This window comes from Balaenoptera musculus, chromosome 6 (genome assembly GCF_009873245.2).
Source record: "Balaenoptera musculus isolate JJ_BM4_2016_0621 chromosome 6, mBalMus1.pri.v3, whole genome shotgun sequence".
Taxonomy (NCBI): domain Eukaryota; kingdom Metazoa; phylum Chordata; class Mammalia; order Artiodactyla; family Balaenopteridae; genus Balaenoptera; species Balaenoptera musculus.
Genome location: NC_045790.1, coordinates 72,483,734 through 72,502,104, shown reverse-complemented (window position 1 = coordinate 72,502,104; position 18,371 = coordinate 72,483,734). Strand labels below are relative to the sequence as shown.

At 42.2% G+C, this 18,371-nt stretch overlaps 1 protein-coding gene across 8 annotated transcripts in view; it reads right to left on the bottom strand.

Moving 5' to 3' along the window:
- PCSK5 (proprotein convertase subtilisin/kexin type 5) overlaps positions 1–18,371 on the bottom strand; it is a 489,089-nt gene that overhangs the window by 104,694 nt on the left and 366,024 nt on the right. For all 8 annotated transcript variants that reach the window (XM_036855671.1, XM_036855664.1, XM_036855665.1 and 5 more), the window contains 4 exons: positions 13,526–13,628; positions 7,015–7,151; positions 456–662; positions 49–117 (listed from right to left, as the gene is read on the bottom strand). In XM_036855671.1, the coding sequence (XP_036711566.1) occupies positions 49–117; positions 456–662; positions 7,015–7,151; positions 13,526–13,628 (516 nt within the window). The remainder of the gene's footprint in view (positions 1–48; positions 118–455; positions 663–7,014; positions 7,152–13,525; positions 13,629–18,371) is intronic.

Here is an 18,371-nt window from a genome sequence, read left to right as displayed (position 1 = left end):
AGAAGGACACAGTTATTTCAACTCTAAGGAAAAAGGGAGATGACGTACCTAAACTGCATCCCAGACACCCTTCTTCACAAGGCATGCATTCTTCGTAGTCTGGGTCTTGGACTTCACCTATACAATAAGAGGAGTAAAAAGCACAATTTCATTTTCGCTGGATGGAGACACATTAGTTGCTATAAAAATACGTTGGCGTGTAGCTTATTTTCAAGCAAATCATAGAACAATTATGAAACCCACAACCATGATTGAGGATGTATGTGTCACCCACATTTTATCTCCTTCTATTAATTTAATAGATTAGATTAGTTTGATTGGGTACAAATAGCACAAAGTTGGACTGTATGCCATGCAAGTAGCTTTGAAATCAAGTTGGTAGGTTTTATTTATTAAAGAAGTAAGTTCAGTTTCTGGGAACGTAGTTGGGTATATAAGTGATGAAGCAGCCTTACCTTGTCCACACTCTAACTTCCGGCAGGTGCGGTTGGAGGGCAACAGGAAGTAGCCACGCCTGCATCGTGTGCAGACGTGTGAGCTGTGGCAAAGCTCACAGTTGTCTGGGCAAGGCCGGCAGGTGTGGTCCTCGTCAGGGTAGTGGCCTGTGGGGCAGCTCTCCCGGCACTCTCCCCAGTACAGGAACCGCTCTCGGCCGTGCTTATCTAAACAGATAGAAATGAGCAAAATTAAAAGAAGGAAAATATACAAAATTAACCATGAAGGTAATATAACTGAAGTCATTTTATTAAAAAGATATGACCAACTGCTTTTGCTCCCAGTGGACCAGAAAGATAAGAATGGTTGAATAGAAAATGCAGTATCTTTGAACTTGTAGTTGAAAAGACTTCCTTGGGCTCCTTTTGGTGTCTGTAGAAGCTCACAGAGTTGGGGACTGTAGAGATCCCATGAGAATAAACAAATTCTTGATGATAGATACATTTCTATGATAGTGCAATCTTTTAGAATGATTTTGAATTCTGTTATCAAAATCACACACTTGTGTTAACTGTATAAGGACTGACTTTTTGCACAGCTACCAATTCCTGTATTGACAGCCTATTGAAGCACTCAACCAAACATGCCTCTTTGACTCCTTTATATGAATTCCTGGAAGTTCTGAGCGGCGGTCAACATTGGACTCTGCAAGGAAAGAATCAACAGTACTCCCAGTATGAGACTGTGGGAATCTGCTTCTGCAGAAGACCCAATGTTGCCCCTGGAGGGAATGGAAAATTCTAATCAATTCCAAACTATCATAAGGAATGCAAAAGGATTCTAATCAGTTCTAATCATACACTTAAACACACAAGATTAATGTAGATGCACCTAGAGGCCTCCTACCTCCCACCCCCTGGAGTTTTTGCTTGTGCTAAGTGTGCCCAGGGCATCCATCTTCTCTGAATCAGGTCTCCCACATGTCCCTGGCTCTGAAAATATCTGCATTACCTAAAATAACTGGGTCTAGAGCTCACTCATCATGTGATCTACCACATGAAGACCCAGAACCATTGACCTTCAAGATGCAAGGCTGCTGGGACTTCCCTGGTAGTCCAGTGGTAAAGAGTCTGCCTTCCAACGCAGGGGACACGGGTTCGATCCTTGGTCAGGGAACTAAGATCCCACATGCCGTGGGGCAACAAAGCCCACGTGCCACAACTACTGAGCTTGCACACCTCAACTAGAGAGGCTGTGTGCTGCAAACTACAGAGCCCATGTGCTCTGAAACCCATGCGCTACAACTACAGAGCCCACGCACCCTGGAGCCCTCATGCCACAACTAAAGAAGAGAAAACCTGCAGGCCACAACTAGAGAGAAGCCCGTGCGCCACAACGAAGAGCCCGTGTGCCACAACTAAGACCCGATGCAGCCAAAAATAAATAAAATTAAAAAATAATAAATATTTTTTAAAAAAAAATTTGCAAGGCTGCTGAATTTGTAAAGATAGCGCTAACTCCATGTTACAAGTGCAAAATCCGAAAGTCAGTATAATATTGAATATTAGATTGAACCACATGAAATTGCCCACATTCGACTGTTTTTTTACCTGTAAACTAGGCACTTTCAAAGGTTTTAACCTAATATTCTTATTTGATTAAAGCCCTATTTCAAATACAATTTAAAAATCACACCCTTGGATTACGGACTCTGAAGCTCCCTTTTTTCTGATGGTGATTTCATGCCGGAAGTCTGCTGGTCCCCATGGGACAAAGAAAATAAAGAGAGTGTTGAAAGAGGTGGTAGAAAAAAGTGTTTGCAGTCTCCAAGTTAGACTTGGAAAAACATTATCCTCTAAGGGAAGGAGAGTGTTTGGGAGGATGTAATGTGCATTTGGTGATTCTACAGCTATAGATCAAGGTTGTGGAGCCCAAAACCCCAATCTGGTGGGACCTCGAATCTCAAGAGACCACAAAAAGGTCAACTTTCCAAGTTTTGTTCTTCTCATTTCTACCATGACTCATTGAGAAAAGATTCTGTTTTACAAAGTGCCAACCTTCTCACATGTAGGTAGGAAGATGTGAGGGAGAGCAGTGAAAAGCCCACCCTCTCCTCCATCCAGCTGTTGCTGTACATTCCCTACACCTTCATATGATGTCAACTCAAGATCTAGAGGCTTAAGGGCAGCTTGGCATATGGTGAGTTCTAAATATATATTTGTTGAATGACTGAATGTATGAGTGAGTGAATTCATATTTGTCAATATTCCCATTTTTCCAACGTATCCAACTGGATCAACAATCTTTTTAAAAAATTAATTAATTAATTTATTTTTGGCTGTGCTGGGTCTTCGCTGCTGCATGCAGGCTTTCTCTAGTTGCGGAGAGTGGGGGCTATGCTTCATTGTGGTGTGCAGGCTTCTCATTGTGGTGGCTTTTCTTGTTGCGGAGCACGGGCTCTAGATGTGCGGGCTTCAGTAGTTGTGGCACACGGGCTTCAGTAGTTGTGGTATGCGGGCTTCAGTAGTTGTGGCTCACGGGCTCTAGAGCACAGGCTCAGTAGTTGTGGCACATGGACTTAGTTGCTCTGCGGCATGTGGGATCTTCCCAGACCTGGGATCGAACCAGTGTCCTCTGCATTGGCAGGCAGATTCTTAACCACTGCGCCACCAGGGAAGTCCCTGGATCAACAATCTTAAAAATGAATGATGATGGGTTCAGATATTAGAGGAAATGTTCTCCAATTCCATTTTATTTATTATTTATTTATTTATTTATTTGGTTGCACCAGGTCTTAGTTGCGGCTTGCCGGCTCCTTAGTTGAGGCACGGGGCCTCCTTAGTTGTGGCATGCGAACTCTTAGTTGCGGATGCATGTGGGATCTAGTTCCCTGGGCAGGGATCAAACCCAGGCCCCCTGCATTGGGAGTGTGGAGTCTTAACCACTGCGCCACCAGGGAAGTCCCTCCAATTCCATTTTTATTGTTCAGATATGGTTTTGCTATTTGGACCCCTCTGGGTATTATAATTTGGGTTTAAAAGACAGAGATTTAAAGGGTCTTGTTGTTTAAAATACATGGACCATGCAAAAGGAAGTCACTTAGGTACCTTAACAATGGCCAGCTTTCCCCACGTGATTGGTTCAGGATTATGCCAAGATTTGATATTTCTACTAGCTTGACAGCATGGCCACTCACTTAGCTTTGGATGATTATTTGGACACCTCAGTGATTCGAATATCATGCATAAATTTTTGGCTACTTGCCCAGAGTCTCAGAATTTAAGTTCCTGTAATGATATGGGGGGAGAGGCTGGTTCTTGTAGTAGAAGTGCTGATATTTTTGTTATGTGACAAAACCGTTCATGCGGTAATAGGAGACAAGAGTTAAAAATCAAGGAACTCCAAAAGAGGTTCAGATTGGCTTTCATTTATACTGAAGAGTAATTAACTGTTTCCAGAGTATTTCTTGGCAACCGATTTTGTTAGAAGAGAAGGTGGACCAACGTGAAGGCATTGAATGTCTGCCGGAGGAAAGGAAGGTTGAGGGTTGAAAGGCAGGAAGGGAACAGGATTGCTGGAAAGGATGAAAGAAAGGCTGAGGGACTCTGAAAATAAACTTTATGAAGTTTACTCCAACATTTTGCTTACTGAAGCTGTTGTATGATTGGTAGAACTTAGCTTTGGGCTCAGTTTGGTAGAGGATAAACCTAGAAGAGAGTTTAGAGTGAATTTTCACCAATAGAGCTGGAGATCTGCCTTTCCAAAAGGATTCAGACCTAACATTATCAAATTTACAATTAAGCAAGGGATGAAATTTCTACAGAGAGATGGGACAGGCTTATGTGTGTAGGTGGGACTCCCTAGCCAGAGGAATTTCAGCCTTTGAATAAAGCTTATTGATATAGAACTGCACCCATTCTATCATCTATCTTCTGCAGCTCTGCCTCGTGGATTAGCTGCACTAATATGTGGACTTGGGATAGTACAGTCTTAACAGGCAGAAAACCCTGCTAATCAGAACCTGCTCAACCATCCCCTCTTCAGGAAGCCTCCTGTTCTTGCTACAGCTGAAAGCAGTGACCTGTAGTAGGGTTGCTACCATTCATTCAGTTTTTATCTAATATCTTCCTGTTTTATAATACATGAGGACAAACCCTTCTGTTAGATTGTAAAACTCCTTGAAAGTGAGTATCATGCTATTATTTATGCATTTTCCATGGTACCTATGTAGAGTAACTTATATGTGGGAGGGGCACAATACATTTTTTAAAATTATTGATGTATAGTTGATTTAAATGTTGTGTTTATCACATGTGCTTGTGAGCTTGATAGCTCCCCAATCCTCAAAGACTTTTCTGATGAGATCAGTGGTGATATTAACAAACATAAAAAAAATAGTTGTGCTTTTTTTCTGCTATACAGAGAAGTAACTCAGCTATACATATATATGTATATTTCATATTCTTTTCCATTATGGTTCATCACAGGATATTGAATATGGTTCCCTGGGCTATGTACTAGGACCCTGTTTTTCGTCCGTCCCATATAATAGTTTGCGTCTGCTACTCCCAAACTCCCAGTCCTTCCCTCCCCTACCTTCTCTCCCCCTCGGCACCACAATACATTTTGTTAAGAGAACAGGTTAAACACAGACTTTGAAATAGAAAACACAGAAGAAATGTCAGGGCATCTTACGTGTGGATTGGTCCAAGTAGCCATAGGATGCTTAGAATGTTTTAGATACTTGTTTAGCATTTAAGCTACTCCGTAGTTGTGTATATATATGAAGATTTAGTGTGTTTTAAATGTGAAAGGGAATTTAGATGCTGTCTTGTCCATTCTCCCCCTTTTTACAAACATGGAGAGACTTAAAGAGGTGAGGTGATGGGGTTAGTGTCTTCTAGTTTATTAGTGACAAAGCCGAGACTAGAATCCAGGTTTTCTGAGTGATATTGTTTCTACTGAACCATACATTCATCCATTTATTTATTGTGTGCCTTCTATATGCCAGATTCTGTGCCATGCTCGAAATACGGCAGAAAACAGGTAGAAACCATTGACTGCTCTTACAAGGCACAGAGTCTGATGGACAAGGTAGATAGCAAGGGTGAGGAGGCCTGTGAATGGGAAGTGCTGGGCTCCAAGGGTGCTCACATGAAGGGGGCTTAGCCTAGACAAGAAGGTTAGGGCAGCCCTCACTGTGGAAATGACATTGAAATGGAGGCCTAAAGGATGAATAGAAAGAGATCAGGTAGACAGTGGCTGGGGAACATCTCAAGTGAAGTCTGAACAGCTAGAGAGACTGAAATGCCTGTAGGAGCAAGCAGGTACAAACAGTAACAGTAGTAATAGTAGTGATAATAATAATAATTGCTAATATTTAGTGAGTACTTCCTATGCACCCCACCCCATTCTAAGTGCTTTATTATTATCTCATTTCATTTTCATAATAATCCTAAAAGAAGGCAGCCATGATCACCATCTTACAGATGAGAAAAGGAACAGAATAAGCAGGTTAGAGGTAAAATTTGACAGATATAATTTGTTTACATATGAAACACAAAGAAATCATTTTAATTTATACAAAGAAGTGTGTTAGCTCTCATTTTTCTGCAAATGCACGATACCCTTCATTTATTCTTCATTTTTCTTGGTTTTATTACAAGCAAGAACAAAGCTAAATAATTCTCTCCTATTAGAAAAACTGTGTAAATGTCATGATGGTGGTAACTGGGAGCCTCAAGATTAGTGAGACAGCTGGGAGGGGTGGGGACTGTGACGAAATGGAGAGCAGCCCCGATGGTCTCCAGTCAACCATTTGGGGACCATATGGAGCAGTGTTGCCAGATCTTCCAAATTTTCAAGAGAAACCAAAAACCCAAGTTTTTATTTGAAATTTCACAATTTGGCTCAAATTTTAAAGTGTTCTGTAGGTCAAATAAAATATGAATTAGTCCCCCATGAAGTCAAAGTGGGGGCCAGCATATGTAGGGAGGCTGGAGAGGAGTCAAGGGTCAAACTACAGAGGATTTGAGAGCTCATGGAATATAATTTAATGACAGCAGAAACTTTAGCATTGCTAAGGCTGGGACAGAAAAGGTCATATTTGTGTTTGGAAAAGATTACTCTGTTCCCACAGGGCTCTGACAACTTCTAAATGGCATAGCTCAGGGCTGAGGAGACCCTGACCCAACCTCTATGATGCTATTTCTCTTAAAGACCAAATATGTCTGCCTTAATTTCCTAGCTTTTCACTTTCACCTCAATGAGTCTTAGCTTTGTCTAGCTCATGTCTGTCATCGTGTTTGCATGCCCTTTCTTTCCTATTCTCTGGAAAGACATCTCTTAGTTTCTCTCTCATCTCCTCAGGGGCAGCGGGTCTGTGTCTCCAACAATTTGAACTTGTGTCCTGACAACAAGCAGAAACTTCAAGGTTGTACATACTCTTTAATGAACAGACAGCTGTCTAATCTCACCCCCTTGTCCCCAGAGATGAAGATTTTTAATCAAACCAAATAATGTCCAGTGGGCAAGCAGGTTTGCAGCAGGAAGAAGAAGCAAGCAACCAGACTCCCTCACCTACTCCACAGGAGGTGCAGTTGGAAGGCTCATCTCCTTGGCATTCTTGGCAGGTGGAGTGGCATGGATGGCATTGGTTCTTAAATTCAAATTTGCCCGAGGGACAATTCAAAACGCAGCGACCATCATCAAAAATCCTAGAAGAAACCAGACTTTTAGAGTTTGTAAGGGTGACTTTATGGAATGGTGTTAAGTACTAGAACATGTGGTGTTTGTGTTTCGCTGCACATTCTTGGTTTCATTGTTCGAGAAACAAGGGTGATGCCTGGGACTGATCATCTTAGCACATGGGGAATATTGGTCATGTACCCATCCTTGGCCAGAGATTTGGACCCAACAGCAGGCATGCCAGGAACTGGCTGGAGATGTAATCTTGATTCTAGTTTCAAACAAATTAACCAGTACCCCGGGGATTAAACCCACACTGTAGGCTCCAGCCAAACCCGGCCAACACTCAGGTGGAGGTCTTTGAACTTTCAAGACACTAAATGGGTTTTTGAATCCAGAAGCCTTGGAGTAAATATTCTTTCTTTAGTTATCAGCATGCCCACACTTTGCAATGGGAATGTCAAGTCCAAGGGCTCCCGAAGAAGCACCATCCTGTAGTTTAGGTGCTACTTATAAACTTGACCTACACATATGGCAAGTAATCAATGAATTCTGATTTTTTTTTTACTTTTTTTAAATTAATTTTTTATTGGAGTATAGTTGATTTACAATGTTGTATTCGTTTCTGCTGTACAGCAAAGTGAGTCAGTTATACATACACACATATCCACTCTTTTTAAACTTCTATTCCCATACAGGTGATTACAGAATATTGAATAGAGTTCCCTGTGCTATTCAGTAGGTTCTTATTAGTTATCTATTCTATATATAGTTGAACTCTGTCATTTTTGCAAGTATTTCCTGATGTATAGGGTACCATAGTCTCTATTTTCTGACCTTGTTTGCCATCACCTACAAGGGCACTGCAGATAAGTTAGCATGTGGGCTTCCAAAACCTTTGGTTTTATACACATACTATATATATATATATATATATATATATATATATATATATATATATATATATATATATATATATATATATACCATAATGTCATGGTTAATGTTTTCATAGTTTTGCTTCTTCTTTCCCTTGAAAGTAATCCCAAGAGCAAATGTGATGAAGTAAATTGTGTCCAAGAATTTTCCTCAGAAGAAAATCCACAGTGTCTAAGAGCGAGAGTCAGATGGGTCATGTGAATGGATGAAGTGAGATGGGGAGCTCCACCCCCAGAGTTTCTGTGGGGAGAGAGCCGAGATTCTGTATTTTTGACAAGTTCCTAGATGATGTTCGTGGTGCTGGTCTAGAGAGCATACTTGGAGAACTTCTCAGTGATAGTCTGGGTTACTATGGAATTTGCTAAATGATTTCTACCTAAGTAATACAGGTGGTGCCAAACTGGCATCTCAGAGAGCTCCCTTAGAGCAGTACTTACTGTGTCAGTCGTGAGGGTGTGAGGCCTCCAAGGGTGTGATGGTGGCATCCAGATCTGGGAGAACTGAGGGCCTGCAAACAAAGCTAGGGTTTTTCTCTCTCCCTCTCCCCAGTCTGGATGTCACACGGAAGGCCAGGTGTAGGTCTTGAGCAACTCATTCCTGGGGTGGTGTTTACTTGTCTAAATCCCTGTGTTTCTATAGCTAGAATCAGCCCTAAATGGAGGATTAGCATTTCAATACCAGGTTTGGAGGAAATTGGGGTGGGGACAAGGCATCTTGAATATGTGTTGCTGCAGTCTTCCATCTCGTCCCTGAAAGTCTGTGTCATTTGCATCTGTTTGGAAACAGAATGGGATTAAGGCCAAGCATACAAGAAGGACACCTCGTTCTTGGATCCTCAGCCCCTCAGGCTCTGGTCACCATACCCGGCATCACTGGAGTCAACAATCCTTTTGGCCCGCTGCAGAGTGTGGAATCCCAGCCCTAAACAGACATGCACACACAGCTGGTTGTTCATGTCGAAACAGATCTCCTGCACCATGACCCGTAATGAGAAGACTGTGCTCCAGACTTTTAGCTGATGGCAGTAATGCCAGCTGGGAATATCCTGGTCCCACCCTTGCTCTGGTTTCTTAGCTAGAAGATTTGTCAAGGAATAATTTGGTTGTGGCTAGTTAAAAAAACGGAAACAAAACAAAAACCTCCCTTTAAGAAAAACTATGTAGGAGCTTTCTGAGGTTTTTAAACAAGTGAACTACTCTGTTCTCCACTGAAAAGGAGAATGAGGCATGTTTATTTGTGAAGGTTCATTTTCTTGCTAAATTAAGTTGAAAAAGAGATGGAAAGTACATCATCATTTTGTTCTTTATAGGAAGAGATGACAGATTGGTTTGTTATTTCTCTTGAGAGAGGTGATCTAATACTGTCAATGGCTGGAACCATTTAAAACCCTTCAGGAACTTGGGTGGGTATGGAGGTGAAGCAGATGGTGTAGCGCTGCCACGTTTATGTAGGGAAGGGGCTGTCTTTCTTACTTGAGAGCTTATTTTAAGAAAGTACCAAGCAAATAATTGTGCTGCAAACCACCTCCCTCTGTCTCTACCCTGAAGAAAGCACAGGTGATGTACCCAGTTTTTGTAAGAACATGATTCTTTATAAAGATTGAATGATAAGGACAACAGTCGTGCTTGAGTGAAGGCACTGAATTACATCATCCCTTGCAACCTCCCCATCCCACTCAAGAACAATTGCTAAGGAACTTGAAGAAAAGTCCCATTTCAAGTGACACAGATTTCTACCACCACCAACAAATCTCCCCGAGTGGAGAAGAGATATCTTGTTCTGGGCTACATGGGGCTGATGAAAATTTTCTTTAAAGTGAACTCAAGCCATCTCTGGGACCACCAATCATCCAGTTTGTGGATTTCTAGGACACTCAGGCAAGCTCATCTCTGCAGGGGAAGGCCTTCTCTCCCCAAGTCACACACGCTCTTGGCCTTTTCATAAGCTGTGAACCATTCCAGGTCCAACAGGCTCATGGAAAGGAAGAAGGTGGCAAAACCAAGTGCTGAAGAGTTGGGCAGAGGTGAAGTTCTCAACATTGGCACTAAATTTTCCAGAAGCCCCAGGGTGTATGTGTGTGTGTGAGAGAGAGATGTGAACTGGAACAGAAGAGTTGCAAGTCAGAGTTAGCTGGTCCTCTACGCTGATCGTTGGTTTGGTCTAACTAAAGCCATCACAAGAGCATTTACTGTAATTTCTTGGCACGTTAATGTTGTAACAGAATGAAATACCGCAAAGGATCTTTTTCTCCCCGAATTCTTGAAACAGATCAAATAAAACATTTGAGGGTGGGTCAGAAAACTTTTACATGCTTTTAATTAGTTCATAGACTCTGCAGTTCCTTCAGGACTGGGTTGGGAAATTAGCTTGTGCAGTGAGGACCACGACATTACAGAGCTAGACGTGTTAAATAACGGTGGCAAAGACGATACTTGCTTCCCCCAAGTTTTTAATCATCTTGAAGGAGCTAGATAAACCCAAAGGTTTATAGAAATGTAGAGGGAAAGCTAGAAGACGAAGAGAGAGCTTTTCAAGTTTCAATTTCTTTTAAACCAACTTCAGAGTTAAATTATTTTTTCAAATTTTATTATGGAAAAATTTAAACATATATAAAATAAACAAGACATAACAGAACCCCCCCATGTACTCATCACTCAGCTTCAATAATTGTCAACACATGGCCAATCTTATTTCATCTACATCCCCAGTGATTTACTTCCCTGTCATATTGTTTTGAAGAAAACCTCTAAGTTAAAAGTTAACATTCCTTTCCCAGATAAAAACTCCTTTAGGGATGACCTTTATTGTGCCAGGACTGGAGATACCCCAAAAGCTTAAGAATAGGAAGAAACTCAGAGTGACCAATGGTTTATTCTGTTTGCCTCACCTTACCCCTTACCCCCACCCCAGATCCATTTTCTGCCATTCTCTGACCTGCTATGCCCTGGAAGTGCCCACTAGAGACTGTGTCCCCAAGCTCACTTCCCTCACTTGTAAATGGTGTTCCCCATTGGCATCCAGGTGTTTCAGACAGGGAAACACCAGCAGGAGATCTGAGGGTGGGGGGAGAGAGAGATTGGGGTATTTCTTCCTCTGGAGCCACAACCTGGCTTCCTCCTCACATGATTCTGGAGTGGCTATGTTCCCTCCAGCTCCAGTTTCTATCAGGCACCCCTTCTTCTATGGCTACAGGGTTTGCTTCAGGCCTAGGGTGTTAAAGCTCCCCCAGTGTTCTGGTCCCTGAGTGCTTCACCAGCCCTTGATTTTGACCTCCTGAACCACCTATAAAAATCCATGGATTTGCACCTAACTCTGAGCCGGACATAAAGCAGGTGCTCAAGACCGTCTTGAGTAGACCTGAGTCTACTCAAGGAAATACTTTGGAAAATACTTAAGGAAAATATTTGGCTGCCCTTTGAGGACAAATAAGTCAACGACACCACCTTTCAAAATAGTTTCTTTCTCCTCATCTTCTAACCCCTTTCTGGAAAATGCAGATAAGAAAAGTCAGCTAGTTCATTGCCATGATGGGATGTCCTTTCTTGGATGTATTTGCAAGTAACCGACATCAAGGAAGAGAAATGGGGAAAGAAATGGGGCTCTCAGGGAGATGAGAAGAAAATTGTTCCTGAGCAATAGGATTTCCAGGAGGACACCTGGTTTGAGATCTACACACATGCTTTTCTATCTTCAAAAGCTAAAGAATGGGCTGCTGAAGCCAAACTATTCAAATGGCGCAGGAGGTGTACCTCTGATCTTCTTGTACCAATGAGCTTCGATTTTTAAAAAAATGGCCACTGATGGTGGTTGAATTTTTTTCTCACTTCTGGTGAGCCTGGGACAATCATGACTTCCGCAATGTACACTGGATGATGGTAGCTGCCTTATTAAACAAATGCTAAAAAGTTCCCTTGGTTCAAAGATGTCCAAACATGAGATGGGATTTGATTGTTGATGTGGTGAGGAGTTAGAGGAGAAAAAGGACCTATTTTCAAAATGTTGTCTGTATCTAATAGCATGCCTTGAAGCTGGCTTAAAGCAAACTCAAGAGGCATAGGTGTCTTAAAGAGACACTTAGAAAATGTTATCACAACATTAAGAATTCTTAATAAGACTATTATTTTATTTTTTTTTATAAATTTATTTATTTATTTATTTTTGGCTGTGTTGGATCTTCATTGCTGCGCGTGGACTTTCTCTAGCTGTGGCACGTGGGCTTGGTAGTTGTGGCGCAGGGGCCCAGCTGCTCCGCGGCATGTGGGATCCTCCCGGACCAGGGCTCGAACCCATGTCCCCTGCACTGGCAGGCGGACTCCCAACCACTGCGCCACCAGGGAAGTCCAAGACTATTATTTTGTATTTCCTTCCTTTCCTCCTTCCCTCCTCTCTCTCTCTCTCTCTCTCTCTCTCTCTTTCTCTCTTTCTCTTTCTGAGGGAGCTATTTGGAGAACCAAGCTCATGATATTAATTACACACTTCATCAAGTTCAATAACACATACATTTATTGAACTACTACTATGTGTTGATCACTGCAGGGGAATAAGGAGACAAACACAACACAGTTCCTACTCAGGGTATTACAGTCCTGATAAAGAATTAGGTGAAATGACTGTTGTTCAAGGCAGAGGGAATGTCCATCCTAGAGACTCACCTGCCACTGGAGCAGCCTCATTATACTGGTCTTGGGAGAAACCTTGCTTCCTACGCATTTATCAGAGCAGATGAGGCCAATAAATGTTAAGTGCTAGAATCAGAGGAGTGTTGATTAAAAATGCAATGGGCTCCCAACTCTCTTCATTATAAATTCTCAGTGTACTAGCAAAGATGCTCATCCCATTTGGATACTTGCTATTTCCTCATTCATTCAGTTATCAAACATTGATTGAGTGCCTACTGTTTTCTTAGCACTGTGATAGGTAATGGAGATACAAAGATGAGTATTTCAAGGGGCTTACAGTCTAACAAGTAGATTTGTAAGTCAATGTCTGAAAATGTCACAGGTTCACTTATGGAAGTTTGTACAGAGCACAGGGGAACATAAAGAGGGTGAGGTTAATTCTATTGGAAAGAGGTAAAAAATGCTTTCATAGAACAGTTCACCCTTGAACTAACTCTAGAAATAGGAGTAGATATTTTATTCGCAGATGGAGATGATTGTTGAGGGATGGGTGTGCAGAAAGGGATGAGATTCTAGGCATCAAAGCCACCACTACCTTCACTGATGAGAAAGCCCCTGTAGTGTCCAGGGAACCGATTCTCACAGTGGTTACGGGGCACCATAGGGGGAGGACACTACAGACGTCTGACCTTGGGCCAGACCACAGCAGGTTTCTGTGTCAGGGGAAGGAGTTTGATTCTTTTTCCTGTAGGCCCAAGGGGTGCTTCTAGGTGGTAAGCACCTCCTCTCTCCATCCTGCATCTCATGAACCCCCAACCCCAGGAGATACAAGAAAGGTCACTCACCTTGTGCCGGGGCAGCCAGTGCAGTCTTCCTGGGTTGGCCCCCGGCACTTGGCACACAAGGCTTCACAGATCTGGCAGAGGCCGTGCTCGTCAATGTATTCTCCTGGGGAACAAAATCTAGTTGTTTATCTCATTTCTGCATGGCAGTGCTGTCTGGGCTGTCAGTCTGAGAGCAGCCAGATCCCTCTGTGGCTGCCCAAAACCGATGGAGACAACACAGAGAGAGGAGACCTTGAATGGCTTCAGCAGCCGGTCTGCTCTTCACCCAAGGGCCCCGGAAGTTGGAACCTCAAAAAGTTATGAGGCAATGACATAATTTTGGATCTAGTCAACATGTGTTACAGATTTTATAAGTAGGGAGAGGCCGGGGTGGGGGGGCGGGCATCCCATAGGACCCTTTTACTGAGCTCCTACTGACCTTCCTGTTAAAACCTGAGGGCTCCTGGTCCACGAAGAGCCCAGTTATAATCTTGGTTGAAGTCAAGCCACAGGCAGGACCCACCCATATCTCGTCCCACCGCTCTGGGGGGGATTGTGGTTACTAGTCAAAAATGGGAATTGAATGTTGGTTGACATTGGACAAATGTGAGCTGCACCTCACCCTGAAAGAGTAACAATAAAGAGATAGCCAGAGAATTCTTCATTGACTTAGAAAGTTTATCTCTCCCAAGGAAAGACCCAGATGAGGCCTTTCCACATGAACTTTCCATGAAGCAAGTTCAGCCTCACAAACTTGTGGACATTTAAAAAATTTCTCCCATGGCAAAGGTGGTGGAGAGAGGCCAACCTCATTGCAGGTGATTACCTCATGATGGGTGTCTATTCATTGAATTCAACCCTCTATTCACACTACACTCATCCTCTTCTGACATTGTCTTAAAAAAAAAAAAGTCAAAAAGTGTCTTCAGTCTGATCCAAAGAGCCACTTTGTGTGATTTGGAAACTGATCGTGCCCAGAAAATATAGGTTCAGATTTCAGTAGAGTCACAACCTTCACTTGCCTCCCACTTCAGCCCCAACTTTCACAGCCCCTAAGCCTGTCTGAACATTGTTCATCTGAGATCCAGCCAGAAGAGTGAGGGAGCAAGACTCACCCTCGGTTTGATTGAGGGATCTTATGCAGACTCCAAGATTCACGGCCTGATTTATTGTAGTTGCCTTGCAAAAAGCCCTGGAAACTTGGACCTAACTGGTGAGGAGTGGAGGGAAGTCTACCCCTCTGCCTTTTCCCAAAGCTTTACTGAACTAGCAGAGTTGGGTAAGGTAAACCTTACTTACATAAATCTTCCACTTGCTAGCACTAAACCACAAAAGTGAAAATGAAGAGGCAACCAGAGTTTGCCCTTACATGGCAGAAAAAGCCTTTCACAGAGAGTTACTCTATTGGTTTTGTTAACTAATGGGGAAAAGTACATACTCAGAGCAATGCAAGCATCTAACAGTGGCACACGCTGCACATCTTGGACTCTGTTCTTCTGTGCCTTCTAATAGTTGCCAAGGTACAGTGTGGACCAGAAATCTGATACATAACCTTCAGAATGAGACTGTGGCTCTTAGCCCAGGAGTGACTCCCAGAAGTCCTAGCCCCTAAAGAGTGAGGAACAAGAGGGGCAAAGAATGTAAATGCGCAGGTTGTTCACTGCGCAAGGTGCCTTCTCAAATGGTCAAGTGGAGGTGGAAATCCCCCGCCATGTTCATCCCACCAAGCTGGACAGCCTCTGCCTCTGTAAGGGGCACCTTTTACTAATTCACGCAAAGGTGTTAGAATGGACTAGGTGTACTCTTGGTAATCAGCAGTCCTGAGGCAGAAAAAAGCTGGGGCTTCTGTCTAGTAGGAGTGGTGACTTCAAGATGCGACTGTCTCACTCAACACAGGCATTATAGTTCTGCAGCCTTCTTTTTTATTTTTTCAGGCTCCCCCATTCCCCTCTTAATTGTTGCCCTTGCTGAAATCTCTTCCACTTTTGTTGTGCAAGGCACAACCAATGGAGCAGTCATCAGTCCAGGCATCAGCCAGATAAAGAGCAGAGGATCCAGGGTGGACCAAGTAAGAAGATGTAGATCATGCCTACATGGCTGATGAAAACAATTTGTGTTTACAGAGTTAGATGACAGCTATGTGTCTTTCACAAGATGTGTGCTGAGTGGAACAGGAATGGGGGAGGGTTACAGAGGCTCCTAAACCCAAAGAAAGTGTATTCTAGAGAAATGTAGGATCATAGAGAGCACAGCTCACTCACTCATTCATTCACTCATTCATTCCATGATATTTTCTGAACATCTATATGCCAGGTACTAGGTGAGATTTAGAGATAGAAATTAAATAGGCCCTGTTCTTGGCTTCTCAAAGAGTTTTGAGTAGAATGATTTTTAAGAGATAGTTATAATCCAAATGCTGGCCACATGTCGTTGACCTCTTGGACAGTCTAAGTTAAAGTCTGAAACAAAGAACAAGGGCATACGCTGGACTCTGCTAGACCTAGAGGCAAAGACCATTCCTTTGCCTTGGCATCCATGCCTATAGGAACTGAGACAGTGGTTTGGGTCTCCCAACTCCTGATAGCCATCCACCTTAATCTTCACGATATATTAGAGTCAATGCTAGGGTAGGATTTTAAACTAAATATACCTTGCTCTGCTAAATCAACTGCTATTTAGATGGTTCTGCGAGTTATCCTACATCTACGCCCAAAGTCTCCTTTGTAATTACAGATGATGCATGGCTAGGTCAAGCAAGGGTTATTCAGTTATTACTGTGAAAATTTTAAACTCTCCTCTGTATCTGATTTGCCTCCTCATTGGCTTCCGTAAGCCAGTAGGTGGCACTGACAGCTTGGCCTTGTACTTCCTTGATCTGCTCAACTATTATGGCCTCTGTTGGTACTGACAAAGTGCCACCTTAGATATAATCATCACTTGGAATTGCCCCATCTCTGAGATTTCAAGTACCCACTCCAGACACAACCTTCTTAAGCCCCATTATGAGTCTAGCTTACCCAGGTGGTGCCCTAGGCTGCTTGGTCATCCTTTCATTCATCTGTTTAGTTCCCTCTTGCATTCCTCATTTGGGCTAGTCCAACCTTCCCAAGACTCAGTCCCACCATTCTTTCCTCATTCTTTCTCAGAATGTGACCTCACTACCTAATTTTCTGATAAGATACTGAGTTTCCCCAGCATCCTTGTTTTCAATGTCAAAATTCCTATCTTCTTGAATGTTCACCTGTCTTCTATCTCTGAGGAAGTTAGTCTTTTTTCTTGGCCATTCTCAAATCTCCATCTAATGCTCTCAATCTTTCCTCAGGATATTTCTCCACCAGTCTGTCTTTAGTCCTTTCTTCACGTCTCCCACCATCCTCGGATCTATAAAAGTTCTCCCCAACCTAAAACCTTCGGAAGCATTTTTCTTCCCTGATAAGTGACTCTTAAAACATGTCTTTTCCTCCTACCATTTGGAAACAAAATGGAGAAAATCTCATAACCTAGAAGCTTATGTAAGAGAATCAGCGTAAGACAGCTAAACTGTGCATCTCTCTCCAGTCTGCATGCCTCTTAACTTGAGAGCCAACTCTGGCTTTAGAACAGATGAGAATAGAGAAACCTGTCCCGTTTTTCATATTTATGTAGACATCCAATGAGTTACATAAACAACTGCCCCCAGCCCTTGCAGGCACAAGTGTTCCACTGAACATTTGAAAGCAAAGAAACCAGATTCCAAGGACATAGTCAAGTTGCTTTTTTTTTTTTTTTTTGGTTGTTGGAGCAGTAAATTCTTGTCATCTGTTTTCATTGCACAATGAAGCTGAATGTTTATGACAGGCGTGATATACAAAATTCTTAGGAAAAATCACTTTAGCACAGAATTCGGGGTCAATATTTTTGTTCTCCTCCTCAGCCTCCAAGCTCTCCCTTCTGGTGTCTTCATCCATTATTATCATGTCCAAATTATCTTTCTCTTGTCATCAAAATCTTTTCATTCCCCTTTTAGTTTCTTTCTCATCCCATCTTATAATAGTTCAAAGGCCACTGAGGCAGTAGGGTCTCATGGGGAGGAATGATGTCTCAGCAGTTGAAGACACAGCTTAAAAATTAATACTTGTAAATTTAAAAGTTTACAAGTATAAGTAAGTGCCTTAGTACGCCTGTTCCACCTCTTGATGACATTGCAGAATGTGTTTGTGTTAACAAGTCTAAGTTATAAATAAACTTTATGAAATCATCCAGAATAGGTAAACATTGATTACATCCTCCGCAGCTACCAAACATGGTTGAGACTCACATAGCAATATTTTTTAGGCTTACATGGCTAGAAGAGCTTCATGTCTCTGGCTGAAATGCTTTGCTTTCTTTGGTACCTTGTAATATTTCTTTATTGATTAGAGTCAAATTTATTGTAATATTTAAGCAAATAAATATATAAGCCAAGTAAACTAATAAACACATAAGTAGATTATGATGTGAGTTTAACACAGCTTTTTAGCAAGGGTGATTAGTAAGAGAAAATAGGAGGGACATTGGATGAGAAATCAGCCATTTGGTTTTCGATCTCGTTATTTCAGTGAGCAACCTTGGGGTACTGAATTATCTGTAGACCTCTGTTTATGTAGACCTCTTATCACTCAGATGCCAGGTATCATAGACGGTGACTTTCCTGAATGTTTCTACAACCAGAAGTGCTAATCAAATAATACTATCCCTTTGCAAGGACGCCAACAACTAGTTTCCAACTTAAGATACCACTGTGTGCAGACAGTTTTCATGAAAAGAAATCCATATATTTATTACTTTCCACCAGCTACAATAAATGCACAGTAACACTTTCAACCAGTTATACACTAATGAAATAATT